The sequence below is a fragment of the Oreochromis niloticus genome, linkage group LG18, assembly GCF_001858045.2.
Source record: "Oreochromis niloticus isolate F11D_XX linkage group LG18, O_niloticus_UMD_NMBU, whole genome shotgun sequence".
Taxonomy (NCBI): Eukaryota; Metazoa; Chordata; class Actinopteri; order Cichliformes; family Cichlidae; genus Oreochromis; species Oreochromis niloticus.
The window spans coordinates 31,925,942-31,951,323 of NC_031982.2; the positions used below are offsets into that span (position 1 = coordinate 31,925,942).

The 25,382-nt window shown below is 40.8% G+C and overlaps 1 protein-coding gene across 1 annotated transcript; it reads left to right on the forward strand.

Annotated features, from left to right (window-relative positions):
- Positions 1–1,627: 1,627 nt before the first annotated feature.
- LOC100703091 (NACHT, LRR and PYD domains-containing protein 3) lies at positions 1,628–24,783 on the forward strand. The gene is made up of 11 exons (XM_013274930.3): positions 1,628–1,857; positions 10,236–10,262; positions 10,466–10,573; positions 10,907–11,032; positions 15,279–15,342; positions 16,805–17,024; positions 17,122–18,916; positions 19,007–19,180; positions 19,516–19,689; positions 23,386–23,432; positions 23,736–24,783. Exons 2-11 carry the CDS (start codon positions 10,255–10,257, stop codon positions 24,278–24,280), a joined length of 3,261 nt encoding a protein of 1,086 aa, XP_013130384.2. The 5' UTR covers positions 1,628–1,857; positions 10,236–10,254; the 3' UTR covers positions 24,281–24,783.
- The last annotated feature ends 599 nt before the right edge of the window (positions 24,784–25,382 follow it).

Sequence of the window (25,382 nt, forward strand, 5' to 3'; positions counted from 1 at the left end):
CGGATCAGTTCTGTGTCTGGTTTAATTGGGGTTTAGTCCCTGTGTCTTGATACAGCCCCGACTTTGTTCTGCCTTGCTGCTTAATTAAAAAACTAGTTTAAGGTGTCCTGCATATGTCATATATATTTTTTCCTGTATGAAGTCATTCTTTTTTGAACAAAACTCAAAACACAGCCTAATAAATCTTTCAGTCATTTCTAATCCTTTTATTGCTTTGCAATAAAAGGTTTTATAACGATAGAAGATGTCAGCATTGCCATTATGAAGTCTTGACTTTTGTGGCAGGTCTCAGATGCTGCTCAGGTGCGTCCTGCAGGGGAGGAGGACGCACCTCCAGAGACGACCACAGAACTCAGTAGTTATTTCACAAAACCTTTATTCATCTTCAGTTACAGATGCACCTTCCAGAAGGGGAGATGTACAGGGCCGGTGTCTCAACTTCTTTGTCTGTTACAACCAGTCTTATAGAAGCGACCTGCCCATCGTAAAAACCACATGATGTGTTATAAACCCAAAACACTGTGTTTGTGTATGTATGTGCGAGCATGTGAGTGCCTGGGTGTGTGAGTACCTGTGTGTGTGTGTGCACGTGAGTAAGTGTGTGTGTGTGTGTGTCGTAGCAGTTAAAGCACTGGGTGTGTGTCTCTGTATATGTGACTTCCTGCCAGTCATAAAAGTCCATCTCCCCTCCAGACCATAATGATCAGGTTACAAACACTGAGACCCCCACTCTACTTCCATTTGGCAGTTTCCAATGGGACACTAGCCTCTTGTTGTCTTACTTTTACAGCTAAGCATGTGGAGAGTCTCCTGCAAACCTACTTCTACGTTGTGACAGTTATGAGCCTTTATTACATTCAGGGACGAGGGTAACAGACTTCTCCTCTCTTTCCTTTCTGTTCCATACAGTCCTAGCATCCCCCAACTGTAGCTTCCTGCCTCCTTTTATGACAGGCAGACCCCCAGTGTCAATAAATTCCTCTCCCTCTACACAATTACACACACTCTCAGGCCTATAGCTAAACCAAACTAAAACACACAGACATTCACAAATCCTTCCCTGTTCCTCTGATCTAGAGCTGGACCCTCTCATCTAAGCAAATTTAAGCACATTATATTCTAATAATTGTTTTCTTCTACTCACAAATGGAGTTGAAGTTTGTTTGGGATCTGTATTGGTCTGTAGAGTATATCACAGGAGCACATCTTGGATGTGTTTTAATGTCATCAGGAGGCTGGTTTAATCTTCCCAGCAGCCTCTTGTACACAGAAAGGGTAAATTTGTGTGTTGCAAGAACAACACACGTAGATTACACACAGCATTTTTTCCTCCTGTATATCATTCCTGTTTTACTGCTGTCTTCAAACATTACTCATGAAACCACCCCAGAATAACAACAGCTCCTTTCTTGGAAGTTACTGAAAGCTGAACTGAAGCTGAAGTGAAAACAAACAGAGGAACAAACTGGCTGATGTAACCTGATCCCAGGCAGCCGGGCGTGACAGCTGTGTTTGCATATGAAAATGCACTTGGTTCCGTGTCCTGTAAGGACTGAAACAGGTACAGAGTGACAGAAGGACACACAGCAAACATGCGTATTTTATCTTTTATTTATTTTTACTGTTATTCTGTGTCTTCTTTCCTGCTACTAATGAATTATTAGCCAGCTATCTGGTGAACGATGTTAAATATTTCAGTCAGTACACATCATGTGAAGCTGAGGTTGATTATATGAGATAATGTTGTACTCTGAAAGGGGCTCGTGACCACAAAACGTTTGAGAACCTCTTTTCTGGACTGAGGAGACTGAAGGTTTCCCACTGCAGGCAGAACAGACTCTGTTGGAAGGAGTAAAGGTGAGATATGAACCATTAATTTGTTTTGTTTTGTTTCTTGTTCTGTTTTGTTTTCAGACATTTGTTATTTAAGCTCATGATGGCTGACATAACTGTTAATGCCTCTGGTTGATGAGCTCTCTGTGTAGTTTATCATATTTGATTGGGGTTGGTTGGGTCATTTCTGGTAGCAGGGCTCTAGACTGCAACCAATTTGGTTGCAAATGCAACTAAATTTTTCAATGGTGCCACAAAAAAAAAAAAAAAAAAAAAAAATCCTATGTGGCAGGTCTCTGCAACTCTGAAAGTCTCCGTGTGATCAACAACAAATACACATTATGCTCATATTGTGGTCTAAACTAATCAGAGGTAGTCAGGAGCAGGACCTCTCTGATTGGCCGTGGTCCAGGTGGATAGAGAGAGGTGAGTAGCTTGAATAAAGCGATAGCAGGTGAGAGCAGGTAAACGGACTCCACACAAAGACGTAAACACAGAGCGCGGACCTGACGCATCAGAATCAGCTTTCTCTTTTTCGGCTTTCTCACTCGACGGCCGGACACGGACACGCTGTCAGGGCTGAAAGCCTACAGCTCACTGATTCTGATGCGTCACTGATTCTGGGTAGTGAAATGTGTTATTCAAAATTTTGTCGGGACACAGAGTCCTACAGTTCTTAAGAAAATTAATATTCAATTAAAATGTTAAACACTGTTTAGTAAGTGAATAATTTATGTTTTGCTGTTTAAAACTTTCACTTGATAGATGAAATTCAGTAGCCAGGGGCAGGAAATTCAGCAAAACATCAGAACAAAGCAGTGAGACTAAAAACTTGTTTAGTCTTGCAGTGTAGGTATGTCAGCCAAAGATAATCATCAGTACAGTGAGCACCCGTATTCAAATCAATACCATCTAAGAGAAAAAAAAAGGAAGTGAGCTACAGAATAAAACACACTGATGGTGGACATTTGGTGAGCTTTGAATTATTTTCATTTAGTTTCTTTCAAAAATGATTTTTTTTTTTCATTTTTTGTTGTTTATAAAATTATTTTTAATGTATTATTTTAAGATGTGTCTTTAAATCCTGCAGTGGTTACACACAGTCTGGCGGGGAAAATATACAAGTGAAAGATAGCTGAAGTAGAGGATGCTTTCTAGAATGTGTGTTATGTGCCAGGAAAATACTTTTACATAAATACATACAAATCAAGGGCATAGATTTGGTTTTGGCGTTGGTGGGGACGGATGATTCAACCACTGAACCCTTCCCTGTTTCTTTTTTTTTCCTTTTTGTCTTTGCTTCTTGATAAAAAAAGAGAAATATACTTGCCTACATGTGCTATTCTGCATGCTTTTAAACCATTTAAAATTACAATTCATAGTTTTATATGTGAATTATATAATGTTAAATTACTATTAAACAAATAGTACTAAGTATTTTAGACTTTAGTTTACTTCAGCCATATTCCATATAAATCAGGTATCATACAAAAATAAAAACAGTCATGACAATAAAAGAATATGACTTTAAGGACTTAATAACATTACTTCAGTTATAGTACACCAACATCTCTGATACATTAGCACTAAGGGAACACTGAATGACCTGGTGGTTTTTGTCCATAAAACTACTCATCTAAGATGACCACAAAGTAAAAGATCTCTCAGCAAAATGATGCAACATTTAGGCACTATTGCCCCGATCAAATCAGTGAGCTGGGATTTTTTATTCTAAACATGAACTACTGTTACAGCAACAGACATGGCCTACTGGTGCCCCACACAACAACTCAATGTCCACTATGTGAAGGAGCCAAACACATGCCTTCTCCTCTCGCTAACTGAGATAAACTGCTGGCATATTTGTTTTACATCCATACTGTCCAGTCTCTCCTGGTGGACATGGCACACAGCAGCATTGTTTAATCTCATTTGAGTCATTGTTGACCTGAGCCATGTTTTTAGTCTTCTGAGAGCACTGAAGCTTCTTTCAGCCTCAGTACATGCATTTTATCCTCAGGTTAAAATTATTATTATGTGCTTGATGTGCCTCATGTTTGGCCCTGGCTCTTCCCCTCTGACTGCACTAGGACATATTGCCACCTGATAAAAAAACACATTGATTCGTGCCATATAAAAAGTGAGACGTGTCAATTCACATTCTTTGTCAAATATACACTAATGAATCAATTTACATCAGCAGCCTAACAATTGTCATGATAATAAATACTAGTTAATCTATAGCACCAAAACATCAGTCAGTCACCTGTGACCTCGCCTCTTCACCTCTGTCCGAGCTACAACATGGCAGAGCTGCCTCTGTCACCTGATAAATAACAGTGAGACACTCCAAATACATGCAGTCACACATGTGCTTCAAATACAGTCATGAACCAACAAGTCATCATCACATTTCACCTGTGACCTTGTGTCACCGTTACTCTCTGAGCTTTGTGTTGGTTCTTCTGTCACCTGACAAATAGGACATACATGACAATAAGAATAAAATGTGTAGCTGCTTCAGGGTTTCTGTCACTTTGTGCAGATCTTGACTCATCAGTAATGTTTGTAGGGTGAGTGCATTTTTAAAACAATTTGTGCAAACTGCACTACAAGGTGGAATATTTGCAAAATCATGACTACTGTTGTATTGTTTATGATGTTTGCACTCCGTGCTTATTGTCCTTTATGATTTGCCGTAGTGGCAACGGGGAGTGTTTTGTTTACGGAAGTGGGTGTGTGTTATGTCCAAAGTAACTCACTTCTGTGGCGCCGATGACACATTTCTCTGGATTGAGATGCACTCCTCGCTCCCTTGTGCGCTCCAGCATGGCACGGAGGTTCTCGTCATGTTCCTCCTTTGTCCTGCCAAACACGAGGATGTCATCCACAATGGCTGCCACTCCCTTGAGCCCTTCATATGTCTCATCGATTTTCCTTTGGAAAATGTCCTGTGCTGATATTATCCCAAAAGGAAGGCGCAGAAAGCGGTATCTGCCAAAGGTCGTGTTGAAGGTGGTGAGGAGCGATGACTTGGTGGTTAATTGGATGGCCCAATAGCCTGAGCGAGCATCCATGACACTAAAGTACTGTGCTCCTGCCAGCTTTGGTGTGATGTCATCCAGTGTTGGAAGCGGGTAATGGGGTCTTTTGATGGCTTTGTTTAGATCGCGAGGATCAAGGCACACTCTGAGCTTCCCATTACGTTTCTCTGCGACCACCAGTCCGTTTACCCATTCTGTGGGTTCTTTTACTTTGACGATTATGCCGTTTTTCTCCATGTCATCCAACTCCTGTTTCAGTCGTTCCCGCAGTGTGAAAGGGATCCTCCGTGGGGGGCACACGACGGGCATGGCGTCTGGGTCAATGTGTAAGTCGCATTCTCCAGGGAATTTCCCTATGCCTTTAAACACGTCAGCGAACTCCTCCATGACGTTTGTGATCTGTACTGACATGACCAGCTTGACTAGTTTTAGATCCAGGCATGCTCTCAGCCCTAGAATGGGGGGTGCTGCAGTTTCTACTATGTCAAAGGTCAGCATCTTGTGAATATCTTTCCACCTGCACTTCAACTGGCATGTGCCTTTGATGTTGAGTTTTTCTCCTCCATAGCCAGATAGTGTGCGTGTGGGCGGTGCCAAGCTGACCTGTTTGAAACACTTCTTAAACAATCGGACAGGGATGACATTAGCAGTGGCTCCTGTGTCAAGCTTGAAACTCACGATGTGGTGAAGTGAGCCTACTTCTACGTCTGCGTAAGCCTGTTCATCAGCCTCCCCTTCATTGCACTTTGTTATAGAATCTATGAATAGCTCCGCTTCGTCGCTTGGAGTGTCAGGGTTTATAGAGTACACTGGGTTGGGTTGGTGTGGTGCATCTGAACGGCATGCTTTGGCAAAGTGGTTCATTTTATTGCACTTTTTGCACCTCTTCCCTTTTGCAGGGCACTCCTCCCTCTGGCTGTGTGCTCGTGCACATCTTCCACACAATTTGCCCATCTTATCGTGATGAGGTGGCCTCCTATGTTTTTGCTGCGTACTCTGGCGCTTAGCGGATACTGCATGAGCAGGCGCTGCTCCCTGCAGGCTTGTGTGTGGGTCGACCATGGCTTTCAATTGGTTTTGTGCGATCTCATAGGAGCGTGCAATGTCTATGGCTTTTTCTAGAGTTAAATCTGACCCCTGGCTCAGCAGCTTTTCTCTGACTTGTGGGAAACTGGTTGCAAAGACAATCCTGTCTCGGACCATTTCATCACTGTTAACATAGCCACATTGCTTGACGAGTAACTTTAACTCTGTCACAAAGTGTTCAAATGACTCCCCTTCACCTTGGAGTCTTTCATTAAACTTGTATCTGGCAAAAATGGTGTTCGTTTTCGGCATGAGGTACTGTTCAAACCTGTCGAGATAGGTGGTCAGCTTTTTAGCTTCTTCATCAGATAGCTGCCATGTGTTATAAATGTCTCTGCCTCTTTCTCCTACCCACAGAAGAAGATAGCTGCACTGGGTCTCCTCGGGCTTGCCGCTTAGCGGGCCGCTAAACATTAGCTGCACATGTTGCACGAACCTCCGCCAGGCATCGGGAAGATTAGCTGAATCCCAGTCCATTCGTGGTGCAGGAACTCCCGACGAATCCATTTCGCGCTGTCAGTGGGCGTTTAGTTCGATTAACTCTGACACCATGTAATGTTCCGTTCTAAACTTATGAATAAGTATTCTTAATCTGCTTCGTGAGCCACCATTTTCTTTATTGCCGCTCGTGCAGTCCAGCATAACACACACCCTCACCCGCGAGGGCATCCAGCCAGACCCAAAGAAACTGCAGGCCATAAAGGACATGCCACCTCCTGAGAATAAGAACGAGCTCGAGACAATTCTTGGAATGGCGAACTACCTGTCCAGATTCGCACCACGACTATCAGAAGTAAATGCACCGCTGCGTCAGCTGCTCAAGCAGGACTCGGAGTTCATCTGGGATCAGAATCACGACAGAGTCTTCCAGCAAATGAAAGATCTCATAACCAGAGAACCAGGCCCCATACTGGCATACTACGACACGACCAAGGAGCTACGGCTACAAGTAGATGCATCGAAGTATGGTTTGGGAGCTGTGTTGATGCAGGACGGACACCCAATAGCATATGCTTCAAAGACACTGACCCCAACAGAGGTTAACTATGCACAGATCGAAAAAGAGCTCTTTGCAGTGCTGTTTGGATGCAAGCGTTTCCACACCTACATATACGGCAGAAGAGTCATCGTCGAGTCAGACCACAAGCCGTTGGAGCACATACTGAAGAAGCCGATCTCTGTAGCCCCCGCTCGTCTGCAGCGCATGCTGTTACAGCTGCAGAGATACGACATAGAGATCGTGCACCGGCCCGGAAAAGACATACCTGTGGCCGACACACTGTCCAGGAAGCCATTGCTCGACCAAGACAGCGCGCTGAGTGAAGGCATGGAGGACCAGATCCACTCAGTGATAAACAGCCTCCCAGTAAGTGACAAAAAGCTCTCAGAGATACAGGCTGCAACAAGATGCGACCCGCAGCTCACCCTGCTGAGGCAAACCGTGCATGATGGCTGGCCCGAGGACAGGAAAAAATGCCCCAAAACCCTTTTGGACTTCTGGAATTTCAGAGATGAAATTTCACACTTCCAGGGCATCATCTTCAAAGGTGACAAAATCATAGTGCCAACAGCCCTAAGACACAACATGCTGGAGAGAATCCATACAGGGCACATGGGGATTGAGAGGAGTAAGCAGAGAGCGAGGGACGCCCTCTTCTGGCCAGGCATGGGCAAGGACATAACGGCCACAGTAGAAAACTGTTCCATATGTCAGGAGAGGCGTGCAGCGAATCCCAAAGAACCTCTCATTCCACACCAGATCCCTGAGAGACCATGGCAGGCCGTGGCCTCAGATCTCTTCACATGGCGTGGACAGGACTACTTAGTAGTTGTGGACTATTACAGCCGCTATTTTGAGGTTGAAAGGCTGTTCTCTACCACTGCAGGGTCCGTCATCAAAAAGCTAAAGGCCATATTCGCCAGACATGGTATACCGGAGAAACTTATCTCAGATAACGGCCCACAGTACAGCTCTCGAGAGTTCAAGGATTTTGCAGTCATATGGGACTTTGTCCACACGACCTCAAGCCCTTTGTACCCACAAAGCAACGGCCTTGCTGAACGAACAGTCAATACGGCCAAATCAGTTCTGGATAAAGCTCATGCTCAGGGAGTAGATCCCTACCTGTCCCTATTGGAGCAAAGGAACACGCCAGTCGACGGCTTCAGGTCACCCGCGCAGCTCCTCATGAGTCGGCGTCTGCGCTCAGTGATTCCCATCACTGGATACCAGCTGTCACCTCGCATCATAAGCCAGACGGCCGTGCAAAAAACACGGATGGAAAGACAAGAGCATCAGAGGCAATACTACAATCGCAGCGCCACACCACTACCGAGGCTACAGCAGGGGGACCACATTCGCTTTCAGCACGAGTCCGGCAGCTGGAAACCGGCTGTCATCGTCCGACCTGCAGAGACTGCCCGCTCTTTCCTGATCCGCACTGGCGAGGGACAGATTATACGGCGTAACCGACGGCACCTGAGAGGCGCCAAGGCGTCACCGGCACCTTCAGCACCAACATCCGATCTGGTGACCCAGCCAGATAGCGCAGCTCGACAACAAGCAGAGCCCCCATCGCCATCTAGAGACACTACAACACCAACCATGGACACTAGCCCTGCACTGACCACCAGATCAGGACGAGTGGTCAAACCAAGGGTCATTCTTGACCTGTGATTGTAAAGGGTGTAGGCGGATCGCTGCCCTAAAGAAGAAAAAAATAAATGCACATGTCAAATATTGATGTACTAATGAGTGCATATCCCATGTTGTTTTGTTGTTGTTAGTCTTATGCCACAGTAATTTCGCACATGACAGTGTTGAACAAACTGTTCCTTACCCTCATGTTCAGGATGTCCTATTTTGAAATGCATACCAGCTGTGTCACTGGCGGACATTTTAAAAAAAAAAGGGAGATGTTGTATTGTTTATGATGTTTGCACTCCGTGCTTATTGTCCTTTATGATTTGCCGTAGTGGCAACGGGGAGTGTTTTGTTTACGGAAGTGGGTGTGTGTTATGCTGGACTGCACGAGCGGCAATAAAGAAAATGGTGGCTCACGAAGCAGATTAAGAATACTTATTCATAAGTTTAGAACGGAACATTACAACTACCTCATGATATTTTGTCTCAAAAATTAACCCTATGAATATGTCAGTACGATGAGGATGAAATTATTGTGTCACCAACATTTTAACGTTAGACAAATAATTTTAACAGCCTCTTTAAACTAATATCCTGACTTGCTCGAGGCTGCCGTTTTCTCTGACAGTTTCAATCAAAATAAGAAATGTTACTCTGAGACTGAGATAACTAATAGTGCTGCCTGTCGTGCAGTTAGTTTCCAAAACACGTTATTCATGGTTACATACAATTTTAGACTGATGTGGGCCAAAGCCTAGCATAGCATGTAACGTTATTGTGCTGGTGTTCTGGGAATCCATCCTACCTGACAAAGTGAACTTGACTTTAACTGACTTACAGGTTTCCTGGAAAAATACTTTCTTATATCCAGGTTCTTCCTTTTTGCTGCCATCCTCCTCTCCTCCTCGCAGGTCCTCACAGTGCAGGCTTGGTGCTGCTAAAACTAAACAGAGCTCCCTGAAAGGCACAGCCAATCACATTGGCCATATTTGTCACATGATATAGGAGAGAACGTAATTTAACTCTTTCTGCACCGCTGGTTGAATGAGACGTTGACAGATCGTTTTTTTCTTTCTTGGGTTTGTTTTTCTTTACTCGCAGAGATCAAATTATTGGTGGGGATTTTTCAATAATTGCTGGATATTGGTGGGGACATGTCCCTTCCGTCCAAGCCAAATCGACGCCCTTGATACAAATACAGACTCAAACTCCTGAAGCATAAAGTGATGAAGGGAAGTAAGACAAGGCCTTCATAGAAAAAGAACAGAATCAAAACTTATCCCAGTGCAGACAGCAAAGAGCTGCAGACAGACGGTGTTCAGGAAGATGATGAATAAATTAATCTTTGATCTGATTTATATTATATGTTTTTTTGTATTTTTGTTCTATTTAATCTTCTGTTTGAAAAGTTTAATCATCACAATGATTGTTTGTTGACTCTTTGATGGTCAAATAGATTTTTTCTGATTTTCTTGACAAACAATGAAACCTTAATTATAAAGTAATATAATATAAAAGTATAATTATGATTAAACAGGTCACCACCTTGTAGTTATCAAATATCTCAATAAACAGAAATAAAGCCAAATTATAATCTGTGTTTTATTCTCACTTTTCTCGTCCATCAGGTGACCGCAGGTTACAAACATGGAAAGGTATCACACTCTAAACCTCGCATTACCTTCACTGCTAAAAGAACAAATACAGAAATGTTTTCATACTACATGCAGTAACTTCATCAGCTCTCTCTTTTGTTAATTCATTTTAACCCTGCAAAGTTTTTCAAGTATCTGTTTCTCCTGGAGAGTGAAAAATGGTAGATATATAACCTTTCCTGATTCCTTTCCTCACTCCTCAGACCAGACTCTCCTGAGCCCAGTCTCAGCTCTGTAACAATGAGGAAGAGAACCACTCAACAGGAAGACCGTCCTGACTTTAAAAGCAGGAAATTGTCTCATGATGCAAAGTAAGAGTTAACTGAAGGGATCTATGAGTAATCAGTGAGAAGTTTTAGTTTAATCATTTATTATTATTATTATTATTATTATTATTATTATTATTATTATTGTTGTTGTTGTTGTTGTTGTTGTTATTTTATTGCTGTGTTCATAAAAAGAAGAAAACACAGCAAGAAACAGACTAAAAAGAACAAAAGTCATTTGTTGTGAAGAGCATCAAACTTTTTAGCCTTATTGTAATATTATCACTGTGACTAGCTCCAAGTTTATCTGGTACTTTTTGTGTCAGAAGGCTAAAAATGTAATTTCTCTGCCTGATGGTCTTTTTCTCTGTTCACCAGGATCACTGAGGCACCAGATGCCCCTGAACCTGAACCTGAACCTGGACCCAGCTGTGTGTCTTTGAAGAGTGATCGATCAATGGATTTTATCTTCCACTTTAAAGGACCAAAATCTGCTGCTGAGGAGTAAGAAAGTTTACACCTACCTTAAAGCTATGTAGTGCACCTCAGTCCTGAAATTTAGGACCTCCATGAGTAAGACTGACAGACTGCTTTTTTTTTTAAATCTATCATGACAGCCCTGCATTCCCTGCTTTGGCCATCATGCTGATTATAATTTATGTGGCAATCAGCAGCAATCTGTCAGCAGTTAGTCAGTTTGACTCTGATACTGTGGGTGCTCGTTTTGCTTAGGAAGGTGAAATGATCCACAACTGTCTGTGTGGTGCTGGAAGCCACGACACAAGTTCCTGGAATTCTTTAAATATTAAATAAAAGTGCTTCAATGCTTCCTTTATATTCCATCTTAAGGATGGACCACCCTTGATACATGTTATCATAATCTCATAATTCATAGTGACACACCATCCCAGCATTCATGAAAATCCGTCTAGGGGTACCGGAACGTAACATAAGGGTTAGGAAAGACGTGACCCCACCCTGGTCCCCAAAACCATACCCAGAAGCCAGATCTTTGAAGTGAACGGTGGTTTATTTGTAGCTACACTGAAAACTTAACTCCGGGGTGAACAGAGGCCAAAATAACAAACAGAACAAGCTAAGCCAGGAAAGGAGGTGCTATCTAAAACCCTAGGTGAATCAAAAACCAAACAAAAGACAAGTGCTACACCTACCTCCCTAACTGAATTAAACAGGAGAAAATAATACAAGAAATAATAAGGCAGCTCACCCCTTCTGTTTCAGTGTCTATTTACAAGTGAAAACTAATTTACACACTATATACAAACTCTGTGAATCTCAGGAATAACACACAAATCACAGGGTTTGGAAGCCAGGTTCAGGTCTGCCACATGATGAGGGGACTCCAACTCTATCAAGACAATCTTCCATTTCAGGAAGAGGAGAAGAGTCAGGTTTGGTCACACTGTTTACTTTTCGAAAATCGTGGGGTTTTGTAAACCTTTGGTACAAGAAGACATGGGGAACTCCACGCACTGGAACTCAGGACAGCTAGATTATTTTCCAGCAAGTAGGAAACTTCTTGCTAAAAAAGTGCACGTTTGGTAGGGGTCACACGATAAGCATGTTGTTTGATCGGAGGAATGTCACCTACATCTGTGTCATGTTTAAGGACCGTAGTGCGAGATGAAGTGTCTGCAAACAGGAACAGATCGTCTTTTATGAGACAGCACATATCGTCCTGGGCAGCGTCATCCAAATGTTTTAGGTGGGATTTTAAATTGTCTAATATTTCAGAGTTTCTGAGTCGGGAGCAACCCTCAGCACAAATGAAAACTAAGCCATCACTTTCTGGATTATACTGAGACAAAGACACTGGCACCACTACGGGCAGGGACGACGGCACAGCAGGGGATGAAGAGGAGTTTACACCGGCATTGTACACTAAATAAGGCTTCATCAGGTTGACGTGACACAAACGTTTTCTCCTACGGTCTGGGGTACCTATAACATAATCTGTGTCACTCAGTTTCTCTTGGACAGTGTAGGGCCCACAGAACTTTGCAAGGAGAGAAGATCCAGGAACGGGTAGGAGAGTCAACACTTGGTCACCCACTTCAAAACTTCTCTGCACGGATCTCTTGTCAAATTTTCTTTTCATTTTCTTGTGAGATACGGAAAGAGCGTCACGTGCAATTTTGTATGCTTTATTCCCTTAACTCTTTAAAGCCGTTTTGCGTAACTATTTTTAAATTCCGGTAGAACTGCAACCACGTAAGCTAGCGCAATAATTTTTTTTGCATATGAAACCGGAGCCATTACCTGCCCTAAACTGGAAGTTACGTCATTTTCGCGAAAATGTCGTGTTTTTTTTACCTTCAGGGCCTTATAAGCCTGTACTGGTGTTTTTAAAAGTCATGTTTGACTTCATTACTTTCGGTATCATTTCTGGGATGCTTAGAACTCAAATTACACTGCTGGAAATAGTTTATTTTATTGCATATGCTGTTTTTTGTAAATTTGCATTATAATATTTATATTCTTTTTCCTGCAGTATATAAAAATTGGTGTATTTCAAAAATAAAACTATGAAGACACTCAAAATAAATTTCCTGTGGTGGGAAACTATTCTGTGCAACTTTTTTGTATTTACAGTTTTGAGGGATAAGCCTCTTAAATTTCTCTAACTAGAAATATATGTTAAAAAAACAAAAATGATTTTAAATTTTTTTCTAGTTTATTGCACTTTTTTGCAATTTATGTAATTACTATGCACTTAATGCATACATATTATTAAAATTTGGGCTATAATGGTTGCATTGATGTATAGCAACTTGAAATGCTCCCAAAAATGTCACTACAGCATGTAAAAATATAATATAAGCTCTGGCGGACTTGGTTCTATGGTAGGTCTTAAAGGGTTAAAGAACATACGTAATCTAACACGTTTTGATCTGGGATAACTGTCTGAGCGATATCTCTTTGAGCAGCCTCAAATGACCACGCACTGTGTCCAAACACCAGCTCTGCCGGACTGAAAATGGTGGACTCCTACACACTCTCTCTCACTGCTAGAAGGAGAAGTGGCAGACCCTCATCCCACTCTCTTCTTGACTGGAGGCAGAACTTCCCCATCATGGCTTTTAATGTTTGGTGGAAACCCTCAAGCTCACCCTGTGATTTGGGATGATACGCACTGGATTTTTAATGCGTTACGCCAAGAAATTTCAAGACCTGAGCAAATATTTTGGACATAAAATTTGACCCTTGGTCTGTTTGAACAGATTTTGGCAAACCGAAAGTGGAGAAAAAGTTTACTAGTGCTCTGACAACAGCTTTGACTTTGAGAGTGCGTAACAGAATAGCCTCGGGGAAGCGTGTAGGGGCACACATCAAAGTCAAAATATACTGATGTCCTAACTTTGTTTTGGGAAGCGGACCTACACAGTCAATGTGCTCAAATGGTTCCCCTAAAGCTGGGATTGGATGTAACGAAGCAGGTGGAATAACTTGGTTTGGTTTACCACTAACCTGACAAATGTGGCAGGAGTGGCAGTAAATTTTTCTAATTCCTAAATGTCTGGAGAAACTGTCATGTGCAAGACTGAGTACCTGGGGTCGGACCTTTTGCGGTACAACTGCCTGTTGAAAAACATTCCAGTCAAATGAGGGAGGGTGTCATTTACGCATTAACATGTCATTTTCAATGCTGTAAACTGAGGGATTTTGATCGCTGGAATTCACAGCAAGTAGAAATTTGGCCAGAGTTGGATCATTTTGTTCCGCAAGGACAAAATCTGCTTTATTTACCTCAAAAGTCAGGTCGGGTGTAGCAGGTAGCAGGCTATCAGACACACATTTTTCTGTTTTTTCCACTGACGGTTCAGCTTTCTCAGGATCATCTTCACAGCACAGAAAAGAGTCAGACAAGTCAACAGTGTGACAACACTCGCAAGCAAGACCTGAACGGTAACAGGAGTGGTGATGAGGGGACCAATCAGCCGCTGTTAGCTCTCCAATCAGGAAGGACCTGTAGATTCTTAAAGACATAGCACAGAAGAAAACTCTAGCCGACCAGGGCTGTAACACTGATAAAGGACCACAGCAAATCTTTTTTTTTTTTTTTTTTTAAACCTTAATATTGACATGATATTTTTCACCAGTAGTTCGTGTTTTATATGACCTGCATGAAATAACATTGCAAAGTGCATTGGAATGTAATAAGATGATAATATTAATAATATCATCATTATTATTATTATTATTAATAATAATAATAATAATAGATTGCATTTATATAGCTCACTGTCTGGACACTGAACACCACAGATGCAGATGTAGTGTAGGCAGATTCAAGGTGTCATCATGTGGTTTTGTTTTTTTGTTTTTTAGGTGTATTCTTAGTTTTCTCCTCAGAAAATATTCAGCTGCTCCTCGAAGATGCTCTTCCTTGCTGCTGATATTGTAAACAGACAAAGGCCAAATTTTTTAATAAAACTCTTCAACATAACAATATAAATCTGACTTTTTTTTCTTTTTGCAATGTACAGAGCATATCTATAATATGGTCAGTACAAGAACACACTTTGGTACAGAACCATCACTGACCTGTTAGTTGGACTAGTGGAGTCCAATAAATGAATAAATAAATATGTGTATAAATTGAGACAATAGATTTGTTACAGCACAGTAGCGCATGTTTTAATCAGGGTGATCATCAAACAGCAGAAGAAGAAATCTTTAGCTTGTATTTATGTGCAAAATGCATAATTTCTTCATGATGTCTCCACAGAGCTGATCAGGAGAGTCTTCATCATACCCAGCAGCATCAAACCAATCTGGACTCGGTGTTTAAGGTTTGTATATGTACACATACCTCTTTTTTTTTAAATTGTTTTCATGTTGCACAGTCCAATATTCATCATAACTTAATGGCAAAATAACAAACATACTCCAACAGTGAATTAGTTTCGCTTTATTATTATTTATAAAGCACTTTTCAAAACAAAGTTTTGGTAACATAACATGATCCGCAAATAAGGTGCAAGTACACTGCACAGCCACGTGATTATCAGCGGTTACCACGCCTACCTAGCTGCATCAGAGCATCAGCAACCTCCATTTTAGACCCACCTATAGACACGTGACTGGACAGACGTCACATGCAGTAAATTTGGGCCAACGTGGGTTTTGGCCTTGCAACATCTGATTGGTTGAAGTGACGTGAATGTGGCATCGTTGCTGTGATCCTATTGGCTCAAACGATTAAAAAGAGGTGTCGATCATGCAAATTGACCAAAAGAGACCAAAGTTACAGCCCCTCAGAGTTTAAAGGGCCAGAGGCCAATTAAACACTCCATGCACAGCAGAAAAGGGCCATTACCATGTAAATGTGTGGTTATTTCTTCAAAAATATATTTTTTAAAAAAGCATTTTCAGGCCTGTTTATAACATGAATTAATTTCTGCTCTTAAATACCTAAAAAATTCAACTGACATTCATGTCTGGATATTCATGTATTGACAGGGCTGTAATTTTTCACTGTTTCACTTTAAAAACATAAATCTTTGCACAGATGATGTTTATATGTTGGTTATTGAATTTCTGTAATGAAATGTGAACTGAGGCATATTTTTAAAAGGGTTATTTGCTAAAAAAAAAAAAAAAAAATTAAATTAGGCGAGGATAAAATCAACTTACTTTTTCTGTGTTCCAGTCTCAGTAACTTTGACACAGTAATATCTGCTTCAATATTTACACCTCTGATGAAATTTCACAAGTGTTAGCTGTATTTTGATACCAAGATTGTAAGCACAGAGTTTGTAATTGCAGAGAAATAATCAATTAAATTTGGGAATTGCATTTTCGAGCAGGAAGCTCAGAAACCCCCTTGGGGCTTAAGAAGTTAAAAAACTCTACTATAGTACTATAGATTACTTAATTTAATTTATGTTAATATTTTATTGTTAGTCACTCTATGACACGACCGGCACCCCAGAAAGTACTGGGTACTTACGGTGTACTTGTTTATCACATTTTTTTCAGAAATGTAAATTTCTGAAAATGTCCTTACATCAATAAGAACCAAAATGACACAGTTATCCAAAAAAGTATCCTTATCTTATAACAATGACATTTTGGAATTATATTTTTTTTTCTCTGACAGAAGTTTTATTTTAATTGGTTACCTGCATATCTTTTAACGCTGCATTTCTGTTAAATTGAAAACACACAAAAAACAAATCTGTAAAAAAAGTATTTTTTGCTATGAAGATCTTATTTTTTTAATGAATTCAGATTGTGTCATTTATTTTCCAGATGCTGGAGGAAAACATTATCACGTTTGTGAAGAACGAGCTAAAGAAGCTGCAGAATGATCTGAATCCAGATTATTCAGAGTGTCAGAGGGATGAAGAGGAGGTGTTGGACAGTGAGGAAGAGAAGCAGAGAAGGAGCAGCAGAGAGGCATTTCTGAAACTTGCAGTTAACTTCCTGAGAATAATGAAACAGGAGGAGCTGGCTGACTGTCTGCAGAGCAGTGAGAGGATTTCTCTTCATAAATTCAGTCTTTACAGCAATGAAATTGTCATATTTTGTATAATCATAACACTCATGTTTCTGGTGCTTTCCTGTAGAAAATCCTGATCCACTTTGTGAGAATACATTTAAATGTAACCTAAAGAAGAAGTTCCAGTGTGTGTTTGAGGGGATTGCTAAACCAGGAACCCGAATCACTCTAAATGAGATCTACACAGAGCTCTGCATCACAGAGGGAGGGACCGGAGAGGTCAACACTGAACATGAGGTCAGACAGATTGAAAAGTTTTCCTGGAAACCAAACAGACCAGAACCAACAATCAGGTGTGAAGACATCTTTAAAGCTTCGACTGGAAGAGACAAACCAATCAGAACAGTCCTGACCAAAGGCGTGGCTGGCATCGGGAAAACACTCCTGACACAAAAGTTCACTTTGGACTGGGCTGAAGACAAGACCAACCAGGACATCCAGTTCATTTTTCCATTCCCATTCAGAGAGCTGAATTTACTGAAGGATAAAAAGTTCAGCTTAGTGGGATTTATTCATCACTTCTTCACTGAAATCAAAGAAGCAGGAATCTGTAACTTTAAAAAGTTCAAAGTTGTGTTCATCTTTGATGGTCTGGATGAGTGTCGACTTCCTCTGAACTTCCACATCACTGAGATCCTCACTGATGTTACAGAGTCCACATCAGTGGATGTGCTGCTGACAAACCTCATCAGGGGAAAGTTGCTTCCTTCTGCTCACATCTGGATAACCACACGACCTGCAGCAGCCAATCAGATCCCTGCTGAGTATATAGACATGGTTACAGAGGTCAGAGGGTTCACTGACCCACAGAAAAAAGAGTACTTCAGGAAGAGACTCAGAGACAAGGAAGAGGCCAACACCATAATCTCTCACATCAAGACATCACGAAGCCTCCACATCATGTGTCACATTCCAATCTTCTGCTGGATCACTGCTACAGTTTTAGAGAGTTTGTTAAAAACCAAACAGGATGGAGGAAAGCTGCCCAAGACCCTGACTGAGATGTACATTCACTTCCTGGTGGTTCAGACCAAACTGAAGAACATCAAGTATGATGGAGGAGCTGAGACAGATCCTCCCTGGAGTCCAGAGAGCAGGAAGATGATTGAAGCACTGGGGAAACTGGCGTTTGAGCAGCTGCAGAAAGGAAACCTGATCTTCTATGAATCAGACCTGACAGAGTGTGGCATTAATGTCAGAGAAGCCTCAGTGTACTCAGGAGTGTTAACGCAGGTCTTTAAAGAGGAGAGTGGGCTGTACGAAAAGAAGGTGTACTGTTTTGTCCATTTGAGCATTCAGGAGTTTTTAGCTGCTCTTCATGCCCATCTAACATTCACCAACTCTGGTATCAACCTGCTGGAAGAAGAAGAAACAACCTCAGTGCAGACTGGAGAATCTTCAGTAAGACAGTTCTACCAGAGTGCTGTGGACAAGGCCTTACAGAGTCCAAATGGACATCTGGAATTGTTTCTCCGGTTCCTCCTTGGTCTTTCACTGCAGACCAATCAGAATCTCTTACAAGGCCTGTTGACACAAACAGGAAACAGTTTACAGATAAATCAGGAAACAGTTCAGTATGTTAAAAAAAAGATGAACAGCGCTCTCTCTCCAGAGAAAAGCATCAATCTGCTCCACTGTTTGAATGAACTGAATGATGATTCTATAGTGAAGGAGGTCCAGCATCACCTGAGTTTAGGACAACTGTCCAAAGTTAATCTCTCTCCTGCTCAGTGGTCAGCTCTGGTCATTATCTTACTGTCATCAGAAGCAGATCTGGAAGAGTTTGACTTGAGGAAATACTCAGCTTCAGAAGAGGCTCTTCTGCAACTGCTGCCAGTGGTCAAAGCCTGTAAGAAAGCCCAGTAAGTATCCAGTTTAATCCTGGCAAGAGATTGCTTTAAAGTATTTATTTAAAGATTTTGGAAAGTTCACTGATATCCATGTCTTTCTAGGTTGAGTGGCTGTAACCTCACAGAGAGAAGCTGTGCAGCTCTTTCCTCAATTCTAAGTTCTCAGTCCTCCACACTGAGAGAGCTGGACATGAGTAACAACAACCTCCAGGACTCTGGAGTGAAGCTGCTTTGTGCTGGACTTGGGAGTCCACAGTGTATGCTGGAAACTCTCAGGTTAGCTGATGCTTTGTATCAGGAGATTTGGATATTTCACAACAACTGTCATTATTTTATAGATTTAAGATGTTGTTTCTGTTCTGGTGTAAGCTCTGAAAGAGCACAGTGGGAAAGACACACACGCACAAAAACATAACTTTCTTTATGTCTGTCCATCATAGTACAAAAGAAAATGTAATAATATTTTTTCCATGTTTTTAAACAGAGTCCTTAAAACCCTTTTTTTTTAAACAACTTTAACTGAAATCAGAATCAGTTAATTCGACTGCATGTGCGTCATCAAATTCAGAGCAGTTCCTTACAATGATGTAACATGTTGTATGTGTTTGCAGGCTGTCAGGCTGTCAGGTCACAGGAACCGGCTTCACGTCTCTGGCCACAGCTCTGTGCTCCAATCCCTCCTATTTGAAAGAGTTGGACTTGAGCTTTAATCACCCAGGAGACTCAGAAATGAAGCTTTTGTCTGCTCTAAAGGAGGATCCACATTTTAAACTGGACATACTCTGGTAGGAAAACAGGAAATAAAGCTGAAAATATATTTTTTCTCCAACATTTTGTAAGGAATACCAGATATTTACTTGAAGTCATTTAAGGGTTTATTGTAACCACTGACCTGATGTCCCGTAATATAGTCTGTATGTCCTGTCAAATGGGCAACTGTGTGGGTGAATGACTCAGAACCAATCACAGTTAAAAGCTCACCTGTGAGTCAAAATCACAAAATCAATCATCTCTAACATTTTCTTGTCTTGCTGGTCAAAGGGGGTGCTCAAGCATATTCCAGCTGTCACAGTCTTTGCCAAGCAGTTGCATACTGTGATATCATTCACAATAAGTGGTCATCTTGTTGATCTGCTTTAGCTCAGTGGGTGAACAGGCGACCATATGCCGTATGGCCGGAGAGCAGTAGGCCTGGGTTCAAGCAGCCTTTTGCTGCATGTCTTTTCCTCTTTCTCTCACCACTTTCCTGCCTATCTACAATATATCTATCCAATTATGGACAAAAAAGTAAAGTAAGTGATAACCTTAACTCTAAGTTTACCTTAACCTTTAATTCAAGAGAGAGGCAAAACTGACTTTTTTCAAATTAGTTTTTGCTCTGTATCAGATCTATTATTTTCTTTGTTTCCAGACTGCCAAGATTTGAGAGAATAATTGACTAAAAACAAATAAACAAAGCTGGGATCATGATGAGTTAGGCCTCAAAAAGTGTTTAAAGTCAAATGAAATAGGCACCCACAACCTTATGACTGCATGACCTTGCAACCTCATTAAGGTTGACAATTGAGATTGTGCATTTCAATAAAAGATTGAGGTATTTACCCCAATCACACCCCATCAGGATTCATCATCATTGCCCACGAGGTTTGCCTCTCTCATTGTGTGTAAAGGTTGGCTGTGTGGCAAGATTAGTTAGACCCAAAATGCAGGACATGGGAAACAAGGTGATTAAAAGGCAGCTTTATTGCTGAGCTTAACAAAATACAAATTAAAGTTGCTCAGGAAATACAGAAATACACAAGGAGGAATACACAGCTTGAGGGAGAATGTGGCAAACAGCTTGGGACCCTTGATACTGTTGTTTGAAACTGTGTTGATCGTCTGAAGTTCAGTTGTTTCACTACACCGCTTTAAAGTGTGGCTCAAAACCCCAACATCACATACCAACATCACCATAGTGTTATAGGCCTTCTATGGGGTCTATTTTATTCAGAAAAGTAGAGACTGGAGACATAAGTTGCACAGGCTCTTCCTTGTCTCTTTATTACACAGAATTTTATATCATTCTTTTCTGTTCATTTATACACATGATCCTCTTTCCTTCAATCGTTCCTCTTGTGACAAAAAACATCACATTCAATCAGGTTCACATGTTAAACCCACTTGGTCGCATTGTTTTTTCCACAAGTATAAATCTACAAATTATGATCTTATATCAGTCTCCTTATTTACAATAAATCTGTAACTAAATCCTGCTGCTGTCCTGCTTCAACAATATGTCTGTGCAGTAATATTAACACTGCGAATAACCTGCTTATTATTGCTGTTATAAACTCTTTATACCTTAAAAGATTAAACAATATATTTGCAAACAATAAACAAACATATTCTGTAGTTGCCCAAAAGTCAATATAAACCAGTCTATTTACACTGAGCAATATATGAGTAAGAACGAGGTTATGTTGAAATCATCAACTGTAACACTTCTAGTAACATCAGGTTAAAAGTATGTCTCCGAGCTACATGTGCTACAAAATAAAACATATGTAGTAAGACCCACCACCTCTTTACACTGCCAGTGGAATTGTGGCTCCCATTACAACTGGCGGGAAAGTTTGCTTTCTCCATGAAAACATACTTTCTTACAACAGTTGTGGCCTTTAAACCAAGACAGAAAAAGGTTTCTTGCTCTTATATGTGCATCACAGTTAGTTAACTCAAACTACTAACCTGTTTTCATACAGAAAAGTAGAGACAGGAGACATGAGTTGTGTTCATTCTGCAGGCTCTTCCTCAACTGAGGTAAGGGAGCGTTGCAATGGCCTATCGCACTTACAGCTACTCGCCTTTTGTGGCGATGCCACGCAATTACATCTTCATAACCTCAACTGAAAAGTGCAATGCCGCAATGAAACAAAGGCTTTTACATCAGTAAATGTTTCCAGCAGATTACAACTGTGACCATACACTTGTAGGTGTCACAATAGCTAAGTGAGGTTTTGATATGTTTAACCCTGACAAGTTCTGATAAGTGCCTTTGTCATAGTTCTTGGTCTGCGATGCAGGGTTTTGAGTTTATTTTGGGATTGTTGACGCTTTGCTTTATTAAGATGATTTAGGTTTGGGTTTTAGTTTTCCCAATGTCTTTGAGTTTATTCATGTGTCCCCCAGTCATGTCTTTGTGTTTCATCTCGCTTTTCTTTTCCCGTTTTCCCCTCCGTGTGTTTCTTTCCATGTCTCCTCTGTCTGTCATGTCCACCAATGTGTCTTTTCCTCAGCCATTATGTCTCTTTGCCTGCTCTGTGTCCCTCCCTCTTCCCCTCTCTGTCTCTCACTCTCTCCCTCTCCCTCCAGGCCTTGTCTCCCTTAGTTGTTCCCATGTTTCTCTCCTTGTGTTCCATCCTTTCTACCCAGTCTGTCATGTCCATCCTGTCTGTTTTCTCCCCCGGCCCCTTTGTCAAACCTATGTCTCTCAGTCTGTGTCTCAGTGTGTTTCCTGTTTTATTTTGACAATCTCAAGTCCTGTGTTCAGTGTGTGCAGTTCTGCTTCCTCCTGTCAGATCACACCTAATTCGTTCCTGCTGTGTTCCCCATGTTTTTCCACTAGAACAAGTGGGCTGGTTTCTGTTATTGTGCAAATGTACTGTTTATAAGGTTGGTGAAACCTGCAGTCAGCTGAGACTTGGGTGACAAAACGTTTCTCCCACTGAAAATGCAACGTCCAGATAAACAGAATCAAATTTTTGATATTATGTAACCCTTTTGTTTCATTTTCCCTTTATTACCAGATGTATTGCCTTGCACGCCAATGTTTTGGGTCAGATTGTCTTCCCAGACTTACTCTCAGTCTGGAGCCCCAAAAGGTTGTTTCTGTTTACCTGGATGTAGCGTTTTCAGTGGGAGAAACGTTTTGTCACTCATCCAAGTGACTTCTTTAATCTGAGCTGCATGCATGCATCAAGACATCTCACTCTGGAGCTTACATGTACCATTACACCAATAAATGCAGAACCACTGTAATCTTTGGAACAGGATTTTGACTTTCCTAGTGTAAAGAAAAAAAAGTGAAGCAAGTAGTTCTTATTTATGCAGAGCAGATATAGTCATATGAGAAAATTAAGAATTCTTCTTAAAAGTATTCCTCTTAAGTTATTCAATTCCTACTCATTGCTAAGCGGATGCTACACGTGTGAACTGTTTTACACAGTGTCATTTATAGAGGATTTTGGCTTTTTATTTACATCTCTAAATACTTTCAATTTCCTCAGGTTGTATTTAGGTAATTTAAGAACCTTGTACAGACCAGATGTTTTGGGGTTTTTTTTAAGTTTCCTTTGATATATAAAACCATAGAACTGAAAGTGCATTATCGTTTTCATTTTATTATGGGATGAAATGAAACAAGATTATTTCTCTAGAAAAGATTAATCAGACAATATAAAGGCATGTTTTCACACTAAAAGATAAAGTTCTCATTTCAGTGTGGAGCCTCGAGGAGTACAGTGGATGAGACCAGGTCTAAGGAAATGTAAGTATTTTTGATGTATGAGTTTCCCTACAAAATTTACACCATGTTGTACTGTATTCACATTTTTTTGCACTTTAGTTGTACCTCTGCCAAATATATTTTATCATGAATTTTACAAAAAAAGTTCCATAGCTTCTTACTTAATTACTAACTAAAAACCAATCTGTGATTGTAACACACTCTTAAAAAATCAAAAACTTTTGTAGACCAAATCTTCTTCATAAATTAACATGAAAACCATGCAAATTAAGTTAAAAGTGTTTATGAGAGACCTTTTGCACTGTGTCTCAATGTCCCCTTTAGATTTCCGTGACCTGACGCTGGATCCAAACACAGCACACAGGAACCTCAAACTGTCTGACAACAACAGGAAGGTCACACACGTGAAAGAAGACCAGCTGTATCCTGATCACCATCTTAGGTTTGATCACTGGCCTCAGCTGCTGTGTACCAACAGTCTGACTGGTCGCTGTTACTGGGAGGTCGAGTGGAGAGGAGAAGTTCATATCAGTGTAGCCAGTGTAGGAATTGGACGGAAAGGAGACGGCGATGACAGCAGGCTTGGAAGGACTGATCAGTCCTGGAGTCTCTACTGCAGTGATGATGATGGTTACTTTGGAAATTCCAATTACACATCAATAGTGATCGCTGTCCCCTCCTCGATTGTCTCTCGCAAATTAGCAGTGTATGTGGACTACCCTGCAGGCACTGTGTCCTTTTACAGTGTCCTCTCTGACACACTGATCCACCTGCACACCTTCAACACCAAATTCACTGAAGCACTATATGCTGGGTTTCAGTTAAGATCACCTGGCTCCAGTGTCTCTCTCTGTGACGACTCAGAGTAGTGAACTTACTGCGACAAGACACATTCTCACATTGGTGTGGAGCACCCATAATTTAGTAATACATGTACAATGACAATAAAGAGCTATTCTATTCTATTGAGCTTCATTTGTGTACCAAAAATGCTTCTAGATAAATGATGACTTTGTGTTTTGTTTAGGGTTTTTTTTAACTTTCATCTACTGAAACTACTTGACCTGTTAAAGGTTAAGTTTATTTTTGGGATGGCGAGTGAAATGCATCTCTGGATCCTGCAGTATGGTGATGCTAGAGCAACCAGGAGTTTTTTTGTTTAGTTTTGTTTTTTTAATAATAGGCAGTGAAATCTCAGAGCATTCTCATTCCCAACACACAACATACCAATGATTTGTCATATAGCATTGGCATGTTACGTGTTGGGATTACTACGTGTTGGGAATCTCTAGTATAAATGCACACTTCATGTGTTAATTTGTATTTTATACTATTTTTTACCGCAAGAATAAAATCTGTGACACAAACAGTTTGTGTTTGTGTGTTTTATCTGTGAACATGCAAACTGATATTTAAAAAAAAGAAATGAAGAAAATCGAACTATTCCTTATTTATTTTTTACGGTTCAGTTGGGAGCAGCCTTCAGCCTGGAAATGCTTGTTATTATACTTAATACCTTTAGAGTACATTTTTTAACCTTTAACCAAAAAGTAAAATTATGGAGGATATTTTCACATGATGGCCTTGATTTACCAACAATAAACTTTTCATTTCTGTGTTTCTTCTCTTGGAACCCACTGTTAGTTAGTTTCTCTTTTCTTTCTTTTGGACTTGTAAGGGCAGGGGTGCACACCAGCAGTTTTCTTTGTGTCTTTATTTTTTCTTTCTTTTATACAGGTTTAAGTATATGTTGCAAAATCAATAAAAAAAACTTAAATGTCAAAACAATAATTTTTTAATTTATCTAAATAAAGCAAACCCTCACATATTCATGGAAATGAAAAACTGGGAAACAGCTGTCAGTTTAGACAAAAAGAGAGAAGCTACTTGTTCCTCTGTTGCCAGAAGAGGTCACTACAGTGGGACAGTGGGTGGTTCAACATGTTTGATTTTGCTGAGTTTTACACAGAT